Source organism: Chelonoidis abingdonii, chromosome 7 (assembly GCF_003597395.2).
Source record: "Chelonoidis abingdonii isolate Lonesome George chromosome 7, CheloAbing_2.0, whole genome shotgun sequence".
Taxonomy (NCBI): Eukaryota; Metazoa; Chordata; order Testudines; family Testudinidae; genus Chelonoidis; species Chelonoidis abingdonii.
The window spans coordinates 55,451,486-55,472,601 of NC_133775.1; the positions used below are offsets into that span (position 1 = coordinate 55,451,486).

Consider the following 21,116-nt stretch of genomic DNA (forward strand, 5'->3'; position numbering starts at 1 on the left):
GAGTAAAGGAGACATCTTACCTTTTTATGACCAAATTAAAAGCAACAAACTGCAAACAAACACTCTTAACCCAAAACAAAATCTGGTCTGTTCCATCATGTCTCCTTAGGGATGGTCACAACTCATTTAAACTTCCTAATGATATCTCTATTGCCCATTATTTGAGCAACCAGGTCCTCCTGCAGCACACAGAAATTCACAGCTTTGTTCAACTTATAAACTACTGCTCATATAGGACAATTTCTGCCTTTTCATTTTACTAGTCTTTCAAAGCTGGAATACATGTTATCTTCCATTTTCTCAGGTTTAATCTCTTTGCACAGCCAGAGGCAATTGCCATCTATTTGTTAAACAAAAAAACCTTTGTTCATTTTTTTTTCCAGTATTGAACAGAAATCATGTGGCAAAAATAGTTTCAGCTCAGCCAATAATTGAATGTATTTATTGGTTTCTATAATGTGCTCAATTACAATTTCAGAGCATATGTACAGAACTCTAAAAACTCAGGGCCAGAGTCTGATATCAGGCTAAACACAGTAACTCCAGCAGGTGACCTACTCTGTATTTTCCCTGCAGTGGCTAAGATGAGAACATAGCCCCAAGATTTATACAAAAATGGACAAATCACTAACCAAATTACCAGCACCACACTCAAGCAAAATCCAGAGTAAAAAGAAGAGTCTTGTGCAGTTCAACTTAGGATTCCATATTGTTTCTAGAGCATTTATTATACTTGGCCAGAAATAGGACACTGACAAATAATTCATCAGTTTAGCACTTGGACTCCCATGCCACTAGCATACATCATTGTTCAGCAATCCCTGTTTAAATAACTGTGCACAAGTTCAGTAAATTCTTTGTACAGCTTTCAATTGCTGTTGCTTCATTTTAGATATCATTAGCCAAAAATATAGTACAAGACAGCTTTATTTATAAGGTAAAAATAAAAAATATGTATCCACAGTTCTGATCTTTCCCAACCACGGATGTGACATATAGGGCTGGCGCAAGAACAAAAATTCACATTTGCCAAAAAAAGAGAGGTTTCAACATTTGCTTTCATTCTGCATCAGAACAAAAACTAGACCTTTCACAAATTTAAAGAAGAGAAATATTCACCTCAGAATAGCTAATATGCCATTGGCGGGACTAGCCTAGGATGTGGGAGATGCAGATCAGCACCAGATGAGCACTCTAGCCACCCAGCTATTGGCTATTCTGGGGGATAGGGGTCTCTCTAAATGCTATCCAGAACCTGAGAAGCCTTCCTGACAAATTTTTTGTTGAAACTAATAAGTTTCCACAAAAAAGTTTCAGATTTGACAAATCAGCATTTTCTGATAAAGCGTTTCATTGAAAAATTCCCAACCAGCTCTAGTGACATCACTTATGGACACTGTTCTCAATAAAAAAAAAGCAGAATCTCCTAAATTAATATACATATATGGATTGATGAGGCTAAGCAACACTTTGGTGGAACCAGCACACATTCATGGTCTGATTCTGATCACATTCCTCATTTAAGCCAGAGTAACTCCACTGACTTTAATAGAATTATTTTTGATTTATACTGGTATGAACAAGAAGAATCAGGCTCAGTATCTTGAGTGATGTGAAGCAAACTACTCTCCCTATACTGGCAAGCTGATGTCAACAGGGGCTAGATCCTCCACTCAAAACAATTAAAAAGAAATGTGTGTGTGCGAGTGTATATGCAACAGTCCCAGATACAAACTGTGCCCATCGATGTCATAGAAGGGAGGATAAACCTATCTGTGTAACAGCAGGTCTTCCAGCCTCACCTCCATTACAATGGTACAACACAGGGAACCATGCTGGAGTTGATAGCGTGAGAGTGGCAACACACCACCCACCAGTGTGGGAAAAGAAAAATGTTGGCAAATCCCTAACACTACAAAAATATCATGGGTACTTTAATGTTCATATAGCATGAAGAGGGCTGAGGTTTTTAAGATCTGGGTGGTTTGTAATGGGAGTCTCAGATTATTTGGTGCTTTTGTTTGAGTCCCAGATGGTGGAATCAGGTTACTACATAAGAAGCTCAGCTGTCCTTTAAAAAATAAAAACAAAAAAACACCCAAAAGATAATTTTCTAGCCCGTGTGACTAAAGAGAAAAGCATGAAAATGTGAGATCTAAACATTCCAACACCAGAAGGGAAAGAAACTACTCCCCGTTTATTTTTTAAAATTTCATGATTTTTTTAGTGCTTGACTTGTGATTTTTGAATGCTTGGGTTTGGTAATACTGACTGAGCAAAATGCACAGAACTAAATTTATTTATGTCGAGAGGATGCAGAATCCTAAAATCTGAACTTGTGATTCAGGGTATCTGGCCTCTGGCTTCCATTTACACACTTTCAACTATACACACATTGAGCCAAATTCATCTCTAAGGTAACCAGCTATGAATTTGTCTAGCTTTCTACAGTATTTATTACTGTTCTTAGAGGTCTGTTCTCATCCCGCATACAATACATGAACTAGCTTTAGCAGGCATTACTACTTTGGTCTCCAATCCTTCAAAGACCTACAGATGTGCTTAACTTTATGCACAAGTCCCAATGACATCAATGGGAATACTCTCATTTGTTCTTTTGTAGGACCAGAGCCTTGATCAGAATTTTTATGAACAAATAAAATGTGCCTTAGAAATAGTGATTTCTTCACTACACTGACTTACTCTGTCTCTTCAGGCTCCCATTTCTCAGAGTCTTCATAGGTGATCTTTGGTTCAAATACATATCTGTTGTCTTTTTCAAGCCCAAAGGCTACAGGGCTATCTCAGATATGTCTGTACTCTCCCTCAGGACGACAAAACACTGGGTGGAGGGAACAGCCTGGTTCTTTAAGAGGAAAAAAAAATTAGTGCAATTTGCAAAGATGGCAACATGTCCTGATGATTTTAAAACCATGTTAAAAAGCTAGTTACGGAGATTATCCCATAATAGCTAAATTACTTGGAGGCTAAGTGGTGCACTTCACCAGTTTTTCATTCTGCGCATCCAATTTGCAAATCCTAGTGTAATTCATCAGTGAAAATGTATTAAGTATCTTCACCCCAGTCTCCACCATCAATTTCATAAAAATCACCAGACAGTTCAGTATCATTAGCACAGTCTGCTCAAAGGAAGGCCAGCACTGAAATATTTGGTGCAATGTAGATGAGGATTAAGCAGCTTTTGTGTTCCTGGTTAAAGGCAAAGCAGTTTCCTATTTTTGCATGCACTGAATTCACAAACCCTGCACCCTGGCTTTCACTTTTCTCCAGCCCCCAATAATATTTTCATCAGCTGTCTATTGCTGCTGCTGCTACAAATACCAAAATAGATGCCAGGTCATCTTCCCTTTATTACAGTCTCCACTGTTCACCACAATATTGGGATCAAGGGGCCTGATTCTAATTTCACTTATTCCAGTGTACACTGGGAGTAACTCCACTGAAGTCAGTGAAGTTACACTTGTGTAAAAACAGTGGGACACAAAGATTAGGACAAATGGGAGTTGAGGGCACTTTGCAGGATCCAGCCCCAAGTCTCCAAATGAAACTAAAGCATTAAATCAAAAACAGCTTTGGATCACATCCTGCTATTCCCCCCTCCCCACCTCTTATATTTAAAGTCTTAAGATAGAACAGAAACATTAAGTTTCTGATTGTTTAAGGACCACATGACCCTTCTGTACTTTGAACTCAGATAAACTTATTACTGAATGAAGTCATGTGTAAAATGCTTTCCAATAGAGATTATTTTGAACCAGGCAGTGCTAAGAAATGCTACAGAATTTCAACCTCTCAGAGGTTCAGCAGCAAAAAAAACAAAGGGGGTGTGTGTCATTCTTGTACAAAGTGCATTACTTAGAGGGGGAATACTAGATCCCCCTTATGTAAACATAAGTATATTTGTACTAGAGAAAACAATCTTTGGCTTTTTAATTTGGCTAATAAATGGAGAAAAAACTCACTATCACACTTCTGGAACTATATCTGTACTTTGGATAAACTTTTGCCTAGTTCCATGTAAACCTTTAATCTGTGTATTTCCTTTGATGCAAAAGAAATCTCAATAAATCATGTTATTATTTTAAGTAAATAAAACCAATATCAGTAATTGCACTCAAAACTGGCAAACTTGGGATAGATTGGGGTGTAAGGAGAGTCACAGATTCTGAAGAGGTACATGATTGCATCTAGTATTTGAAGAAGATGTAAAAGTGAGGTCCTGACCAGTTGGTATATTTCCCTCAAGAACAAATGGCCTATGTCCTGGCCAAATTCCAACTTGAGTAATTATATGCTGATCACTTAAATGCACCCTGTAGTTTAACTGAATATAATAATCCTCTTCACTTCCTTCCATAAAGAGTTGTATAGTGCTGTTGTGCACTGTTAAATGGCAACTGCTCTCTGCCCTAGAGATGGCTGCATTTCATGGGTAGATGAAGGGATTCCTATACATAGAGAATACATGTTTGTGTTGTGGTTTAAGATTTTACTGGAATGCGTTTGGAATGCCTAGAGAATGCCATGCCTATCACTGTATTATGTCAGGATGATGCTTTTATGCAATGTAACCATATTCCATACAAAAAGATTTTTTTAGAGACACTTGGCAGATTTCTCTCCCCCTGCCTCCTCCCTCAAAAAATTAAAGACCCCCTCTCCACTCTGCTGCAGCCCAAAAATCCTGTGTTCCTCCTGCAGATGGAAAACTCCCCCATTGACCAATACAGAGTTAAGTCCATAAGGAAAGCAGGTAAGTAGAAGAGAGAGGCTGGAAGAGCTCATGGCTGGACACAGGGGCAGCTAGACAAAACAAAAGAAGACTTCTGAGGGTCCTTATTGTTCCCTAAGCCTGTGCACTGGTTAATTTTTATGAACAAACAGAATATTTTAAATATTTATTCTCCTACAGCATAATCTAAGGAACTCAGCGCACTTTACAGATATTAATTTGTTGGCTCACAAGCCCATGCCTCTGCAAGCTGCCATATATAAGTATTATAGCCCCTTTCTACAGAAGGGGAAAAGACACAGAACTATAAGACCAAACTCTGGGCCCTTAGTTGGGCAAAATTCCCATTGGAATCAACAGCATTTTTTCCTGAGTAAGGATTGTAAAATTTGGCTTTAAGGCTAACAAAAATGATCACTCATTTGGGGTGCTTCAGTTAAGTGTCCAGTGTGATAAACGTTGAGTCTGACTTTCACAAGTGCTGAGCACCCACAGCACCCATTAACTTCAGCTAGAGTTCTGAGTGCTTAGCAAAAAAAAAAATCAGACCATGTTTCAACTTAGGCTCCCAGAATCAGAAGCCACTGTCCCTGTAAGCAATCCAGCCCAGTGGCACAATCAGAGGGGCAATGCTGGGAATAGTGCCTGTGACGAAGTGGGAATGTTCTTAAAGATTTCTCTGAGTGCTATGTGGATGCCTCAGTTTCCCCAATGCATTTCTCGAGTGTCTAGGGCAGGGGTCAGCAACCTTTCAGAAGCAGTGCGCTGAGTCTTCATTTGTTCACTCTAATTTAAGGTTTCACGTGCCAGTAATACATTTTAATGTTTTTAGAAAGTCTCTCTCTCTAAGTCTATAAACTATTGTTGTATGCAAAGTGAACAAGTTTTTTAAAATGTTTAAGAAGCTTCATTTAAAATTAAATTAAAATGCAGATCTTATCAGTTTAGTGCAGTGGTTCTTAACCTGGGGTGCATGCACCCCCTGGGGCAGGGCCAGTGCAAGGATATTTTGTGCCCTAGGCGAAACTTCTACCTTGCCTCCACCCCTTGCAGATCAGTTCATTGAGGGACAAATCCCAATGAGCCTTTATGGACCCCAGGGGCCAGCCATGCCCAGGGGCTGCTCTGCAGACCAGGTTCCCCCCTCTCCGCCCCTGAAATCCCCTGGAGGGTGCACAGCCCCCCCGCAAGTCCTCCCCACCTGACCCAGGTGGCCCCTGCCCCGAGTCCACTCAATGGGTTTGCTGGGCTTGGGCTGCTGCAGCAGCTTGGCAGGGAGGAGCCGCCTTCCGGAGGCACTGGAGAGCCAGAGCGTCCCGCTTGTGGCAGCAGCGAGCCCATGGAGGAGCCGGTACGGTGCAGGGGGGCAGCAGCCCTGCAAAGGCGACAGCGCCGCTAGCAGGGAGCAGCTGTGCCCCACCCCGCTCCTTGTCCCGATTGCCCTCTCCTAAGACCCCCTCCACCCTAACTGCCCCCCCATGTACCTACCCCTTATCTGTCTCCTGACTGTCCTACCCCTTATCCACACCTCTGCCCCCAGACAGACACATGTCATAGGTTGCCGACCACTGGTCTAGGGGTATGTGATTGTTGCAGAGCCCTAGGGGGTCAGTGTGATGCTATCTGCACAGAGAATGGCTGACACCCTGTCTCCTGGCCATTGATGGCCTGGGCCCCTCCTCTGCAAAGATGCCAACTGAAGGTGTTGGAGAACGAAGAGATCAGGTGGCCTCCTGGCCTGGGAAAGTGGAGGGGAGCCCAGACAGGGCTCTGGCCTTCCTGGCACACCCTCCCCAACCCAAGATGGACCTAACTGAGGGAGTCCTGTTGTCTGTACCTACAAGACTTGTTTTGGACTGTGTTCCTGTCGTCCAAATAAACCTTCTGTTTTACTGGCTGGCTGAGAGTCATGGTGAATAGCAGGAAGCCAGGGGTACAGGGCCTTGTCTCCCCAAAACTCATTGACAGTGCCTCTCTCCCCATTCTGTATTTTAACCACTAAACCATTTGCTGATGTTTATTAAGTGCTTTGAGGATGAGATGTGCTAGGTAAGTGCTCAGTGTTATTGACTACAGCTGTACACTTGACAAATATTTCTTTTTGTGGAGAGTTCCATAAGGTCACCAGCTGCTTCATCCACCAGACCTGGACATTTAAGACAGTTAAATAGAGTTTGTACAACTAAATTGGCATCTAGCCTTTTTTTTTCTTTTTTCTTTTTTTGACAATTTAAAAAACAAAGCACAGATGCTGACTTGTCCTCAGAACCTGCTGCGTGGTAAGTTTTGTTTCATTTTGCCTGAGGATTTTTTGATTTTTTTTTTTTTTGCCACCCTTCCTCTTTTGACCCACAATCCTCTACTATGAGAATAGTGTATGTGGCAAATGAGAAGCAGAACTCTGCTGTATTCACTGATTCATTTGGATTCCGTTCCCCTGTCGGCTCTGTTCTTCTTACTTGGCAGGGGATTTAAATTGATGAGAATGCTGCAGCCTGAAGCACTACGGTGCAGGATCCTTGTCAATTTAAGCCCCTGCAGGCTCACAAGGACAGAGCTGGCAGGGAAGGAGAGGGCAGATGCATATATGCACTCAGGTCACATGCACACAGTCCCAATTAAACCCAGAGTCCTTGACGGGTTTCCCTGGGGCTCCCAACTCCTCAGTTAGGATACTGCAGCACTAATCTGGGAGGCTGGAAGATTTGTTGTTGTTGTATCAGAGCTACATGAAGTTTTAAGGGAAGAGGTCAAACTTAAGGTCTCGTTGGCAGCACCTTGTTAAATGTTATAATACAGTCACAAAGTGGGTGAGGTTATATCTTTTATTGGACTAATAAAAGATATTAATTCAGCCACCTTGTATTGCTAACATCCTGGGACCAATATGGTTGCAACAACACTGCATAGACAAAATAAAGTTAACGTGGCTACAGCAACACTGCAAACACCACAGAATAAAGTTCAAACCATTTTTATGGCCAGTGAGTATAAAATGCTCAACACCACTTGTGTGCTACGATGCCATCTTGTGGCCAGTCTCGCTGGTCATGGAAGGCAACAGTAACACACACCTTTCTCCAAATGCTTCACCTTTTTTATATTTGCTAGTATTGGCAAACTGCAGGAGGTCTAGACAGGTGCAGATAAGCCCCTCAACGGGTGTTTATTCACACTCTTGAGGATTTTTTCTTCCTCAGAACTACTCTTTTTTTGTTATGAGTACTATTTAAGCACCAATGTGCTTATCAGTGTAGAAAACGGATACAGAGTCCTTGCCCTGATGAAATTACAGTGATCAAGACAGACACATAGAAGACTGAACACAATAGGACACTCAGTGAATATTTTCAAGATCACAAGGACAGTGTTTGTGGGCTTCAAGAAGAGACTCTTTAGGAGGACCCTAAATTAGAAGCACATGAGGACCTGCTTCAAGAGATTGTTCCAGGCACACAAAAAAGCTATGAATTTGGCACAAAGACAGGAGTGTGACAAGGAAACAAAAGAAGTAGTGAAGTTCCAGTCAGCAGAGCAAAGAGGATTTGCGGGAATGTAATAAGAGCCGTGATGCAGGTGGAAGGAGGGAAGCCAAGCAGGGCCTTGAAAGCAATGATGGGAAATTTAAACTTGAATCAGTGGGAAAGGGGGAGCCCACTGGAGCTTTTTGAAAAGGAAGTGACTGGATCCAACTGACACAGGAAAATAATTAGCGAGAGCATCTTTTATGCCACATCTTACTTAATTTATGCAAAACTCCTATTGACTCCAGTTTGGAGTTTTTTGAGAGTATGATTAGCAAGATTTGGCCCACTGTATATCAGACTGCTCACTCACTTATTAAAGATCCAATGATCATAAACCTAGGCAAGGACTTTAGCAAAGTCAAGATTGAAGCAGGGACTATTTTGTGTTACGTGTATGTACAATACCTAAAACAATGGTGGCTCTGTCAGATTGGCACTGCAGATGAATAATAGTTACTTAGTATCAAGATGCCAAATAAATATTTTGGTTTATTCTATCTGTGCATCTTTTATTCCCACCCCCACCCCAAAAAGCCACTTATACCAAAATGTCTGAAAAAAATTAAAGGAACTTAATAAAGGAAGAGGGAAAATGAAATACTGACAGGCAAAGGAAAGAAAGCTAAACCCAGCAGACTGTTTGAAATACAAACAATGAAAAAGTCTTGTTTGTGTCTGCGTATCCTAGCATCTGGCAAGTGCAAACATCAAAGTGAGGTTGCCTTTAGAGTCTTCACCATGATTAGTAGGGTTGCCATGTCTCAATAAAGTTATACAACAAAACTACATGCTGGTCTTTGGGAGATGAGAAAAAACAACTGTTTTTTCTCAGTTGAACAAATGATCTTAACGCCTACCCTCTGAAGTTTGTAATATTTATTAGACTAAAATGGGAATCAACAACTGGACTCAGGAAAGTCTGTGAAGTGGACTACATACACATTGACTACTGTCCTGTTCTGGAGATGTATTGATGGTAATTATACCTTTTTTAAAATATCTGATTGTGCTCAGATTGTATACAGCATATCTAGAGATCCAATTTCTGAAAAGTATGCAATGCTTTTATTATAAACTTTGTACTTTTGTGGGAGGGGAGGTAGTAGCAGGAAGAGATATTTTCTGATTAATTTATTTTAAACACAGAAGGCAGGCGTGCAAAGACAAGGACAATCTTGAAACTTGTATTGCCAACTTGCCCTCTCTTCACTTGAAGCTGCAATCCACAAAGCTCTCGTTTGTACTTGTGCAGTAGCTTATTCTTTAGAGGCAAATACGCATTTTAATATTTGCAGTGTAAGAGCAAAGGAAACGGGAGGGATAAATTACAAGTTCTTTTTTCTTCTTTCAGGACTGTCAATTACAGAAATATGAGTGGGGACATTTTCCAATACAGTATGAACCCAGAAAGGGAAACTTTGTTCCAGGAATATCTGGCAAATCAAGGAACGGTAGTAAAGCCCTATTATTGGCAGACACTGAGCAAAAGTTGTCCCAAATGCCCCTATCATATACAGACAGGTGAAGAAGCAAGAGTCCCTTATATGGAATTTCATAAGGCCTTTGGATTCCCATATGGACTAATGAGTCCGCAAAACAAACACCTTATATTCTATGAACTGAGGAGCTTTTCTGGAACATTAGTCCAAAAGGGCCATGCAACTAACTGCATTAAGTATAACATCCACCCAGAGTCCATGTTATTTGAGATGGGCGGCTATCTGGATGCAGTTACACATGACTATGACAGCATCGGGTACATAATTCTTTATTCAAACTACTCTCCTTGTAATGAGGCTGAGCACTGCTGCATAAGCAAGATCTACAATTTCTTGTCAAAGTACCCAGACATTACCCTTTGTATTTATTTCTCTCAGCTTTATCACACTGAGGATGATTTCCCCATGTCCATATGGAACTGCAAAGCTTTACAAAGCCTTGCCAGCTTGTGGCCTCATGTGACTTTGAACTCATTATGTGATGGGGTCTGGCATTCCCTCCTTTACAATTTTGTGAGTGGTATGCCAGAAGCAACCCTTTATCATCCAATTTTACCTGCAAGAGCATTAGCTGACCAACAAAATTCACATAAAATTAACAACATAACAGGAATGAAATGTTATTTAATGAAAGCATCTCCCCAGGGAACATATGAAAATCTAAAACCTCAGCAGAATTTGCAGCAATACTACTTTGCTAACACACCCTCTCAGCAACCTTCACAAATGATGAACGGCAGATTGCCACCACTGATGAGTCACAGCCATTTGGTGCCTTTTATGTGCAAGTTTCTGCCTTTTGGGGGGCAACATTTATATCCCAAACCTAAAAATATTGTAAGGCATTTAAAGATGCCTAAGGAGTTATTTAATGATACCAATCATTCCCAAACCTTTTCCCATGGAAGACCTGTTCAGGTGGTAGAAATCACTGAACGACTTTTAAGTAGCAAGACCACAGATACCAAAGGGGGGAAAAAAAAAAAAAAAGTAAATCCATTTCTTATGAAAGTTAATACACAGAGGGACTAGATGGCTTAGAGAACTGTGTTGTTGAGGATATGGATACTTTTACCTTTAGAACACTTGTTTAAATCCAGTCTAGGCCAGTAATGATGAAAATTCAGTACCTGCCAATGACTTTTAGTGACTTACAATAGATGAAGTTGACAGTCTCAATCTGATTTTCACTGGAGAGGTATCCATAGCATATCAGATGTCAATGTAACTAGTATCCTTGTTGAAAGCCTCGGCATAAGGCAAGGATGAAATGGACAATATAGACCAAACACTGCCTGAATCCCAAAAGTGGTTCCTTCAGGTAAGGGTGGATATACATGAGGGAACACTATACTCCCACTACCTGTCCTGTGGATAAAAAAGCCTTTACCCTCGAAGGCTGCCACCTCTCATCAGCCAGAAGTTCATGTAATATGATTTTTAAATTAGATTTAAAAAAATATATAAGGATTAGAAGTATATAAAAAATAAAACTGAATGAACACCAAAGAGATCTCTTTCATATAAAGTTTTAAAAAGTGGTGCTGATAGAATATAGAGTATGAAGAGTGTGTTGTTTTATAGATCAGTGTTTTCACTGTTGTAATACAATATATTTGTTATTAATATTTAAAGTGTTTTAATTGCAGTGTTCTATAGTAAAGCTGGTAACTTGTGATCTCTAGCAAAAGTGGCTTTGAGTGTTATTACAGAACCCTTAACCATAAATATACCAATTAATTCTGTAAAAATCAATCCTTTTTATTTTTGTGACCCCAGCATTAAGAATCTAATTGTGAGTTGGTCCTTACCATACATAACTCCTCTGTAGGGGTTCAAACAATACTTAACCTCTCACATGTCCGTGTAACATAGCAACACAAATTCTGCATCCAAGAGGTGCAAAGTCCCCACTCTGACACTTGATCTTGCAAGGTGCTGTGTGATTTCACTTCAGGGGGACAACTCACTTGCATGAATCTTTGCAGGGTTAGGGGTCAGAGTATGAGAACTCCCTACTTCTAAATCTTAACATGCAATCACCTGGGGCCCTCTTCAATCCCAATTGAGTTTTTCCATTGTCTTTAGTTGGAGTTGGACTGGAATTTTAAAGTGAACTTCTTAATGTATATACAATTATTTAAAAAATGAACAAATTTATTTAAAGGAATGCATGATAAAAATCTTACTTAAAGATTATCTCTTTATGTTTATGTCAGACTATTAAAATGGGGGGGGTTAAATGTACTTTTTACTATTTCTGTATTATTTTCTGCATTTCACTCAGCTTGCATAGTAAAAGTTGGCTGGTCAATTTCACTTTCTCCTTGTTACGTATTAGCACAAGGCTTTTGAGGTTGGGTTCCCAGCACCACAAGACTTAAGTTTAATGTCCTAAATTATTTTTTTATTATTATTAGGAAAGCATTACGATTCATATTAGATTCTGTAAAATTCTTTTTTTGTAAATCCCAGATTTTGAACTCAAACTACTTATCAATGTCCACTTAACATACAATACTAATATAATTTATACCTCAAATCTGATTTCAACATATATTAAAGACAACTGATTAAAATATTTATATCAACATAAAGGAAGGGATTACTGTTTGGAGTAATGAGCAGGAACTGGGAGTCAAGTTTTTAGGGTTTTGGCCTCAACTCTGCCACTGATTCATCATATGACTATGAGTAACTCTCTTAGCCCAAATTCTTGTAATTATCTCGATTTTTTAAGAGCCTGATTTTGGACACTTTGGCCCAGATTTCCACCAACACCGAACATACCTGCTCAAAGAGGAGACAAGTGAAATTGAAAACCTGCCCACCTAGAAACTGCAGCAGCCAAAAATCAAGGGGCACTGCCGAAAGTTTGGGCGCTTCTGTGCCTCAGTTTCCCCATCTACAAAATGGGGCTCTGAGCGCTAACCTTTCTCCCGGGGAGCTGGTGGAGTGAATGAATTAGTCAGCAGCAAGAAGCACTCAGGGGCGTCCCACTGGAAAACGCTGGAGAAGCATTGAGGGTGGGAGACAGACAGGCCGTGGGGCAGTGACCTCCTTCCTGCGGTAGCCCCTGAGGACAGACGGGGGGCGGACCACGCCGGGCTGCTGGAGATAAGCCGCACCCCGTACACCGGTGCGTACCCGGGACTCACACCCACCCGGCAGGCAGAGGCTCAGCCTAACCCAGCGTGGCCGGATGGGGAGCGCCGCACCGCACCGCGCCGCTTGCCCCCATTCAGCGCCCGTTAGCTGCAGGGGACCGCTCCTATGGTAACGGCCCTCCTCACCACGGGAGAACACGTGACCACCCCCTGCCGACCAATCGCAACAGCTCACCTGCTCCTCCCCGGATCCTGCCTTCCCCCGCCCACTTGAGGGTTGCCTTCTCTACGCCTGCGCACAAGGCCTGCCGGATGCCGCAAGAGAAAGAGGAAGTCTGTTCAGAACACATGCGCAGTAGAGGAGGGGGTGCGGAATTTAAAACACGCATGCGTAAAAAGATACTCGCAATTGTGTTGCGCATGTGCCCAACCACGAACGGCAAGCGCGCATGGCTATTACGTAGGAAGAGATGATCGAGCGCGATCTTTCCTGCCCGTGAGTGGAAGTGAGAGGCGGAAGAAACTCTACTCCCTGCGCATGCGCGATGTTGCTCACTGCGGGCAGTAGGGGGCGGGCACCGTCCTGCGGAGGGGAGCGGCCGGGAGGCGCCGGCAGGTTCCGGGGTGATGGCGAAGAACACGGTGTCCTCTGCGCGCTTTCGCCGCGTGGATGTGGATGAGTATGACGAGAACAAATTCGTGGACGAGGAGGAGGGAGGCGATGGCCAGGCCGGGCCCGACGAGGGCGAGGTGGACTCCTGCCTGCGGCAATATCCTTCCGCCAGCGGCGGGGAAAGAGTCCCGGCCTCTGACTCTGAGGCCAGGAGCGCGAGGGGAGGAAGGGACTGGCCCCCTGCCCTATCCTGTTCTCTGCCGGGGCGCGGAGCGGTCCCCAGCCCTATACTGAGCCTACCAGGCTTGCAGGATGCCCAGGGCACAGGCAGGGCGGGCAGGGCGGGCAGGGCTCGCCTGTGTCACCCTGCACTGAGTGTGCCAGGGCTTTGCTGGCCTGGAAAGTTACTGTCCAGGGGGTAGCGGGGAGGATCCTCCATGTGCCCTGCTCAGATTCACCACAGCCCTGTCTTTCTCGAACTAGTCTACCCTGTAAATCTGTGGCTCCCTAAGGGCAGGCTTCAGCCTGGGTAAAGTCAGCCAGTACCACCTAGCCCCACAGAATGAAATCAGTAACTGTTGTCTTTGATATCAGAGGGGTAGCCGTGTTAGTCTGGATCTGTAAAAGCAGCAGAGAATCCTGTGGCACCTAAGTGCTGGAGTAGGAAACACAGATTAAAACCAAGGTGTGTTGGGTTCTTAAACAACAATAGATTTTCAATGAAATGTTTTCCAAACAATGTAAAACTTCCTAGTGTGTGTCTGTCTAATCCCTGGCTTGAGCACCCTGCTATCCATGGAGACCATTGCCCTGTACAATTTTATTTATGTAAGTTAATATCAGTCAGCTTTTTTGTATTTCCAGTTCTCGGGCGCGTATGCACTTGAGGATGTGGTCTTGTCTGACCTCATGAGAGCAGGAGGGAGGGACAAAGAGAAAGCCCTGCCCTCAAACCCCCCCTTCTTAGGCTTCAGGGTTGGAGGAAGTGTGCGCGCTGTGTGGTTTTCCTTTTATGGGAATAATTGCACCTAGTCCGTGACAATCTAATTGCTTTTCACTTCCACATATTAAAGCATTTTGCTTCAGTAGTGCCCTTTCAAGGCGAGGCTGAACCCCATAGGATTAATGGGTTATGTGATTCAGTTTTGACAATTCCTGGAGGTGGTGGTGGGGGGGAGAACTGAAAGGCAAATTTTTGTGCTCAAAACTGTGAAACCCTTTATGAAAATTCAAGTAGAGGCTGCTAAGCCTGAATTACTGTGTCTCTAGAGCATGTTTTGTTCTTCTGGTTCATGACAATGATGGACGCAGTCTTGGAGTCTCATTGTTCTATAATGAATTCCATCTGTGGTGCACATTAGTCATGTTACTTAATGCACTGGTGGGGGAGGTTTTTAGATACCACAGTGGTGGATGTAATATACGAATCTGAATAGAAAACTCTCCCGAATCATAGTCAACTACAGTGTGATGAATTGACTGACAGATTGACCTTTCCTTTCCTGCCGATGTTTAGTTTGGTGTCCTGACTGATGTTTTTTTTCCAATTTATGTGGCACAGGTGTTCCCACTAACAGTTTGTTTCAGCAATCACATCATTCTGTATTGTGCAAACAGCTATGCTATAGCTTGTTGGATGATATTTTGCCATTATGTGTGATGTTTGAAGATAGAAATTCCAAATTAGATCAATTCTAAATGTTTCTATTATTTGGATCCTTGTTCTGTGATTGGTGCTCTCCAGTACTGAAAACTGTACCACCTTAGTACAGGTCCCATTGCTTTCAGTAATTGGCTAGTATTTGCCACCTTATGTTGCACCCACTGAAGTGTTCAATATGGAAGATGTTCTCTTAGCAACTCCATCGCTGATATTCCTAGTAATGAACAAGTTACATGTGAACCCCACTGTATTGTGACTAGCTCTGTTGCTTTCTAGGTCCTTGTTTCCCTATCTTTCCTTAATCATTGTTCACAGGGAACATGATGGCTGCATTGCAGGCAGCCCTGAAGAATCCTCCAATCAACACCAAGAATCAAGCAGTAAAGGTGAAGTAGTCAATGACTCTCACATTTATATGCCATACTGTGAATTCTTTCCTAATTCTCCTTGCCCTCTATAGATTTCTCACTTCCCCTCTCTTTGAGACTGATTAAGCATTTGCCTGTTGCCAAACTATACTCTGCCCAAGTAGGCCTATGAAAAAGGACCCAAAACAGTAGGCACTGATCAGTTACTGTGTCCAGTCCATAATTCTAGCTACAATAGGAACTTAGAAAATATAAGCACTCCCACTTTGAGGAGAGCTTTGACTATACTGTGCACATATACTTGCCTGTCGGATAAGGCTCTCAAAAACTAGTTTTGAGTGTTATGGATGCCCAAAGCAGACTGAAAGATGCACAGATAAGCTATAGGAATCTACCATACTGTTGCCACCCACACAGCTCTGTTTAGAGTAGAGTTCTACTCTAAGCATTCACTCTGCAAGAATATATCTGTAGGATTCTATGTTTGTTTGTGACAGTAGACCAAACCTCCCAGTAAAGATTTTCTCCACCAACTGCCAGCCCTACAAATTTACTTGGGGGTCTAAGAATCACCTAACAATCTTGGTACCAAGGGCATCATCAGGTAAGAGATTCTGCTTAATTTTGCCCTCTTTTACATCTGTGACAATGTGTCTTTCATTACAATTGCGCTGGTGTCATTAAAGGAATAATATAAAGACAACGAGGTTGCATAGGGGCTACTGTAATTCTGATGTAGGAGGCAAACAAATCTAACTTGCTGCCCACAGTTAAGTTGCTTCTGCAGGGCTAACTGTAGTAAAGTATTAAAACTTCTGTCAGTGAAGTACGCATGACTCAGTACACATGGGGCAGATCTGCTGTACAAGGTAGTGCCATTGTATAAAGTCTTTTTCTACTTGGAAAAAGACTTAAAATATGACTGATTTCGCCAAAGCCTTGGGAAAACCTGCAGATCTGGCAGCTCTGTTTCATGAGCTTGTTCTTGGCTTCATTCTTATTTTAGGATATAACCTCCCACCAAATCACTGTTCTGCTTACTATTTCTGCTACATATCTGAGAAGTCTCACTAAATCAAATGGCTGCAGGATGTCTCTGCTTACTGGGAAAGATAATGGCTATAATTCCTTTGGGAAGCAACTGCAGACAGTAGTTGGTCAGTGGGATTATACACAAGAGGAATCCATTCTGACAAGTAAGGTGGTGATTGAGTGAACAGAGAAAGAAAATTACTTTGGAAGGGTGGGGGAGGACGATGCTTACAGAATGGGTGATGAAAAGACCTAACCACGATACACAAATTCTTCTTCCAAATATGGCATCCAGGTCCGTTCTCAAAAGCAGTTACCTGAAACATTTGGTGCTAGCAGTTGTATTTCAGCATGGATGTGACAATTTAGCTGCTTTTAACTGCGGCTTCAGATGTTTGGGTTGACCTGTGTAGATTAAGCAATCATATTACCAGGAACTATTTCATGCTGGTAATACTGACCGGGCCTTAAAGGTGTTTTCCAAGGATTTTGTAAAACATTATGTACACAGAATTAAAGTGGTAGTTATAATACAGTAGTCAATGGGGGAAGAGAAGGATAATGCAGAGTAAAGCTAAGGTATTAGCTGTGCAGAGCTCAAACAGTGCTGAGTAGGAGTACTTCTGAAATTTGAGAGCAGACTCCTTTAAGATCACTTCTATTCCACAGCAGAGCTGTCCATCTAGACAAAATCTAAAATAAGAGGTGAGAGGAAAGCCAATCAAACCCTTAGTCCTATTAGTTCCAACTTCTTTTGAACTTTCCAGTGCATGAACATTAACAGTGATAAAGTTCAGTACAGCTCTTGTATAGTTCTATGGGTGGAGTCCTGCAAACAAAAGCCAAGCATGGTGAGCAGAAAGAGAAACCTAGAAGAGAACAAGCTTGTTACAAAGCCAGTGAAGAAAATGAGTCTCTTTTTTGAGACTAGCTTCCTTCGCCCAACTTGGCACTAACTGTTTAACTTGTTATCTAAAACTTAATTACAAATTAATTACATATGTTAGCTGTAAATTGAAATTCATTTAGAATTACAGATGTCAGTTGAGGTCATGCTGTCGTAGGGCAGATGTGGGCATCTGTTGTACAATACACTTGACAACTTGGTATGTGTTTGAGCTACCTTAGCCGAACATTTTTGAATTGTTAAGAACAGAAAAGTTCTACCTCCCAGAGCTGAGAGATCATTAACATTTGGCTTCAGACCATGTCAGTATTGATCAGCTCAGTTCCAGGTTGTGACTTTTTCCCTTGTTTACAGGATCGTGCAGAAAGCATTGTTCTGAAAGTTCTCATCTCTTTCAAAGCCAATGATATTGAAAAGGCAGTACAATCTCTGGACAAGAATGGAGTTGATCTGCTAATGAAATACATCTACAAAGGGTTTGAGAGCCCCTCTGACAACAGCAGTGCTGTGTTACTGCAGTGGCATGAAAAGGTGCGTTAAGTCTCAGTCGCATTTGGCCTGATAATTTGCATTAGCACAGACCCTTACATCCATGACTCTGTCTTGAGTCCAATAAGAATCAGCCTTCTTCCCGTTAAAATTCCAGTGTTCGTATTGCAACAGTTGGGGTGGGAAGGACAAGGTTCCCCATGGAACCATGTAAAATTAGTGCACACTTCCTATGTCATATTGATGCATGCAGACTTTAGAGGTGAAGTTTGATGATGCATTAGGTAAGAATGAAAATGAGCCATTGCACGTTTCCTAAAAACTGTCATCTTGCACTGAGGCAGTATAATCTAAGGTCAAAGTCGGGGATTTAGCTGGGAATAGAACCCAAGTGTCCTGACTCACCCAGTGAATCTGACTTGCGCAAGTTATCTAATGCCTGACTCCATTTCCCCATTTATAAAATGAATGTAGTAATGCTTCCCTATTGCAGAGTGCCGACGGTTAGTGTCTGTAGAACACTTTGAGATGTTCAGATGAAACGTACTGAAGTCCAAGTAGTAATTGTTTGTCTGTGCTTACTGTGTTATCGGTTAATTTGTATTAACTAGAACAACAAGTAGTACTTGTGGCACCTTAGAGACTAACAAATTTATTTGGCCATAAGCTTTCGTGGGTTAAAACCCACTTCATCAGATGCATGGAGTGGGAAAAAAACAGTAGGCAGGTATATATACAGACAATACATGAAGAGATGGGAGTTGCCTTACCAAGTGAGGGGTCAGTGCTAACGAGACAACTCAGTTAAAGTGGAAGTGGGCTGTTCTCAACAGTAGACTACCAAGGGAGGAAAAATCACTTTTGTAGGGGTAATGAGGCCAATGTAAACAGGGTGGCCCATTTCAAACAATAGATAAGAAAGTGTGAGCAACAGTAGGGGGAAATTTAGTTGTTGTTGTGACCCTTCCACTCCCAGTCTTTATTTAGGCCTAATTTGATAGTGTCCGGTTTGCAAATTAATTCCAGTTCTGCAGTTTCTTGTTGGAGTCTGTTTTTGAATTTTTGTTGTTGAAGCATTGCCACTTAAGTCAGTTATTGAGTATTATTATTTTAAGTCTGTTATTTGTATTAACTATTACTTCTCTGTTTTCAGGCTCTCGCTGCTGGAGGTGTAGGGTCCATTGTCCGTGTCTTGACTGCCAGAAAAACGGTTTAAGTTCAGCAGCCAGTGACTGCCTGCCGTGGGTGTACAAAATGCTGGTACAATGACCAAAACAACCAAATGTCACTGCTGCCCTGGGGGTAGCATCTGTCTCTCAGCTTGCCTTCTTGTTTCCTCTTTCATATCTATGACAAAATACGCATATCTGATTTCCTTTTGCTGTTTGAGTAATAATAGAGGTGCCATTTTATTTCTTAATAGGAGTATTTGGTACTCTCAAAAGCATTTCAGTGACATGTACACAAGTCTTTGTGTAAGATGATTTGCATTCATGTATTATCATGCCAGATTTTGACCTGACTTTCCAAACAGATACTGAGGGACTCGGGGCAGTGTCTTAATTCTTTAACTAACCAGGCAGTGTTCAGTGTAAGCTGTTTGTTTGAAAAGATGGTGCAGCTATTAATAGAAACTGGACTGTGCTTCTCCTGGTCAAACTCTGAACCCTACAGCACAAGTACAGTAGAAGAACAAGCTCTGGCTCAGAAAAGAACCAGAATATCCATCCAGTGAGTTGAGTATTTTTTCCTATCTCACATTTATGGTTTATCTTGGTTTCCTTTGATCATTCAAGTCTTGGGTCCTCAATGGGAGAGTCATACTGTTGTAGAATTGTCTAAGGCATCACAACACAATTGTATGATATATTTAAGGATGAAGGTCCATTTCCCTGGGCTTTAACCTAGTAAAGCTTTCCTTTTTGGGACCTGAGATCCTGATGAGGAAAAGTAGAAGGGGCTGTTATACAGATAAATTCCATTGCAGCATGTTGGGGTGGGGGTGCAAAAAGTGATTGTAGTTAACATAATTTAGTAGCTGCCTTTTGGTAATCTGAGAAATGTAGACTGGTGCCTAATGTGTCCATTGCAAAGTCTCTTGATCAGTGTTAAGGTACACGGGATCCAGAAAAGATTAATTTCTGATCCCAGCAGGTACACATTCCATGTTATATTTCAGTACAAAGTGACTTGGGTGAATCAAGTCAAGTCCCAGAAAAAGACAGGTGCTTTTTTATTTTAAAAAATTCCAAAGGCCCAGTGCATCCCAGCCCAGGGATAACCTTGAATGTGTATGACCAGGAGCAAAGCCAGCCCGTGTCTTACATTCACATTTTACACCAGTTCAGCTGTGTAAAACTGGTGAGGAACTCGTGAAAATCTTTGCCGTTTTGATACCTGCTTTTTTTGTAAAATGATAAAGATCAGAAAATAAATTGTCACTGAATATTTACTTAATGTTTCAAATTCCTTGGTGTTAACTGTTCTGATGGCTTTATCGCTGAATTTGGGAAATTCACACACTAACAGAAGGATTGAGGAAGGAAAAAAGCAGAAATAGTCACCCAACTTCTGCCCTTCACCTCCATTCTTTTTCCTGCCAAGGTTGTTTCCGCAGCAGCACTTTGCATGTGTAAGTAATCGTAGGCCTAGATCTTCCTGTAGCAATCTTGAATGCTCTACCTAAGTCAAGATCTGTGGACACCAACACTATTCAAAAAAATGTAGCTGGCTTTTCTTAATGCTGTGCAACATGAACTTGGCCCAGATTACCAAAACTCTGTAGTGTTTGACTAGCCAAAGTATTTTGTCCCTAGCCCTCTTGTTTGTGTTTTTTCTTGGTTTTGTTTAAGACAACCTGAATTAGGTGGTAGATACTAGCAACGAGGCAAATCACTGCTGGGTGTCTCAGATTGACTTCAGAAAAAGCAGAATAAATAGGTAACTGCTTGAGTGCAGGATTAAAAACAACAGTAGCTCTGAAGTCTCATTCTGGTTAGCCCCTGCTTTTTTTTTTTTTTGTGGCTTGCATTTTTTGTTAAGTGCTGAAAACTTTGTGGCTACTTCATGTCTAAGTGGATTTATTTGAATATTTTCATCCTGCCCTAATGCCCAAAGAAATACTCCATCCTTACTGAGCACTGGACTGCACTTAGTAC

At 41.8% G+C, this 21,116-nt stretch overlaps 2 protein-coding genes across 3 annotated transcripts in view; one reads left to right on the plus strand and one right to left on the minus strand.

Moving 5' to 3' along the window:
• Positions 1 to 13,379, minus strand: part of RGL1 (ral guanine nucleotide dissociation stimulator like 1) — a 156,918-nt gene extending 143,539 nt beyond the window's left edge. For both annotated transcript variants that reach the window (XM_032772943.2, XM_032772941.2), the window contains exon 1: positions 13,122 to 13,379. The gene's annotated coding sequence lies outside the window, so the exon portion shown is untranslated. The remainder of the gene's footprint in view (positions 1 to 13,121) is intronic.
• Positions 13,380 to 13,409: 30 nt separating this feature from the next.
• On the plus strand, positions 13,410 to 20,410 carry ARPC5 (actin related protein 2/3 complex subunit 5). The gene is made up of 4 exons (XM_032772944.2): positions 13,410 to 13,656; positions 15,476 to 15,548; positions 17,824 to 18,000; positions 19,112 to 20,410. The coding sequence occupies exons 1-4, from the start codon at positions 13,514 to 13,516 to the stop codon at positions 19,172 to 19,174; spliced, it is 456 nt and encodes a 151-aa protein (XP_032628835.1). The 5' UTR covers positions 13,410 to 13,513; the 3' UTR covers positions 19,175 to 20,410.
• The last annotated feature ends 706 nt before the right edge of the window (positions 20,411 to 21,116 follow it).

Excerpts from the sequence above, each read along its gene's own strand:
- ARPC5 (XM_032772944.2), top strand. The coding sequence starts at position 13,514 with ATGGCGAAGAACACGGTGTCCTCTGCGCGCTTTCGCCGCGTGGATGTG. Across the intron at positions 13,657-15,475 it reads GTGGACTCCTGCCTGCGGCA|AGGGAACATGATGGCTGCAT; the intron begins ATATCCTTCCGC and ends ATCATTGTTCAC. Across the intron at positions 15,549-17,823 it reads CCAAGAATCAAGCAGTAAAG|GATCGTGCAGAAAGCATTGT; the intron begins GTGAAGTAGTCA and ends CCTTGTTTACAG.